General features: G+C 33.8%; 1 protein-coding gene across 1 annotated transcript; it reads left to right on the top strand.

The window, feature by feature from the left end:
- Nucleotides 1-450: 450 nt before the first annotated feature.
- Nucleotides 451-1,573, top strand: LOC122592934 (pathogen-associated molecular patterns-induced protein A70-like). The gene has a single exon (XM_043765268.1). It carries the CDS (start codon nt 484-486, stop codon nt 1,390-1,392), a length of 909 nt encoding a protein of 302 aa, XP_043621203.1. The 5' UTR covers nt 451-483; the 3' UTR covers nt 1,393-1,573.
- The last annotated feature ends 244 nt before the right edge of the window (nt 1,574-1,817 follow it).

Raw genomic sequence — 1,817 nt, 5'->3', positions numbered from 1 at the left:
TCCATTTGGAATAAAATAAAATTAGTATGGGGGGTATTATATATTTAATGTTAAATATATGTTGTTTAAACAATCTAAAAGGTAAATTAAGTTAATCAATCATTTTTTTAAAACTTTTTTTATTTTTTAAAATCATTTTACTTAATTATTTTCCTAACAAATAATGACATATTAAGAATAAAAAATTATTAAAGTCAATCATAATTTAATAATTGTGTTTACATTAAAAGGATATAAAGATATATATCACATGGTGTTTATTTCAGATTTGCATGTGCTGTCGATTTAGACCCCAAAACGACAATAGTGTAAAAGAAATATAAAGAAGAAAAAACTCGTCCAAGATTATTAGGAAATTCAAAAAAGCTATAATATCTTTTAACTTTGGAAAACAGAATTAAATAAGTTACGAGGGTATGGAGTGTGTATATATAAATACATGCCAAGCTCTCCCTCTTTTGCATCTAGAATCGATTTTTCAAAATGGTAGATAGTGAATCCTTGTTGATTGTCTCCATGTGGACGACTATGGCTTCTTGGTTTACTCCTACTATCCTTTTTTGTGTCACTAATCTTATTATTGGCACCCTCCTTATAGCTTCAAACAACAATAATGGTAAAAGCCATGATGATCAAGTTCAAGGAGATTCATCTACTCGAATTACTAGAGTATCTTCTTTCCTTAATCGAGCTAGATCCATTAATTTATCATCTTATACCACGACAAGTGTAGCAGATAACCTATCATCTTATGTTATCACGTCAGCATCACATCACGAAAAAGTATCCCATCCACCATCCCCATCCAAAACACCAAACTACTCTTCATCGAGTAGACTCGCGCAGTCCATTTATGTAGCTCAACCGAGTCAACTCACTCGTGCTCCATCACTATTGGAACGAGTCAAGTCTATTAAGTTGTCATCTATTTACAATGACGACACATCTCACACCGAGTCCGAACAAATGTCCAACTCAACGAGTCAACTCACCCGAGCTCCTTCGTTCTTAGACCGAGTCAAATCATTTAAAATGTCTTACCCTTTCCAACAAGTCCCTCCTTCTATTCAACCCGAAAATGTGGATACATATCCAAGTGATCACATTACGGGTGACCATCCACCTGTGATAAGGACCAAGTCCGAGAAGCCACCCCGGAGGCGGAAGTTATTAGTGGAAATAAAAAAGTCACGTAGCGAGATGAAAATGGCTGACGATGACGTTGACTTGAGACGACCAGCGACTACTAGAGAAAGCCGAAATCATGTGGTTGATGAAGAAGTTGATGCAAAAGCTGATGATTTCATTAGCAAATTTAAGCAACAACTTAAATTACAACGTCTTGAGTCACTTGTTAGGTACAACCAAACGTTGAAAAGTCGTCAATGTTAATTAGAGCTTATAACGTAAGCAAAAAAATATGAGACTTTGCCATTTTGGTGCTTGGAGAAGATATATGGTGCGACTTAAAATATTGTTTATTTTTCTTGTACTGTAGTTTAATTTCCATATGTATAATTACTAGCTGGATCGGATGACCTTGTATTGTGAATACAGTTACATTTTGATGATAGTTTTTTTCCTCTCTATCAATCTTATTTTTTTCAGCATGCTAATGACACACCTTTGCTAATAATTTTTACCTTTCATCAATTTTATTGTTTCCAGCATACTAAGGACACACCAACTAACTCACACACGTCACATACATCTGATAACAATATCTCTTCACTTCTTTCGTTACGTCACTTGTATTTATTTCTTAATTTATTTTTTAAGACTGAAGCTAATAAATCACTTTACTTCCTTCATTACGC

Source organism: Erigeron canadensis, chromosome 3, assembly GCF_010389155.1.
Source record: "Erigeron canadensis isolate Cc75 chromosome 3, C_canadensis_v1, whole genome shotgun sequence".
NCBI lineage: Eukaryota > Viridiplantae > Streptophyta > Magnoliopsida > Asterales > Asteraceae > Erigeron > Erigeron canadensis.
The sequence above is the reverse complement of the archived record's forward strand: the minus strand, read 5'-3'. Positions and strand labels throughout refer to the sequence as shown.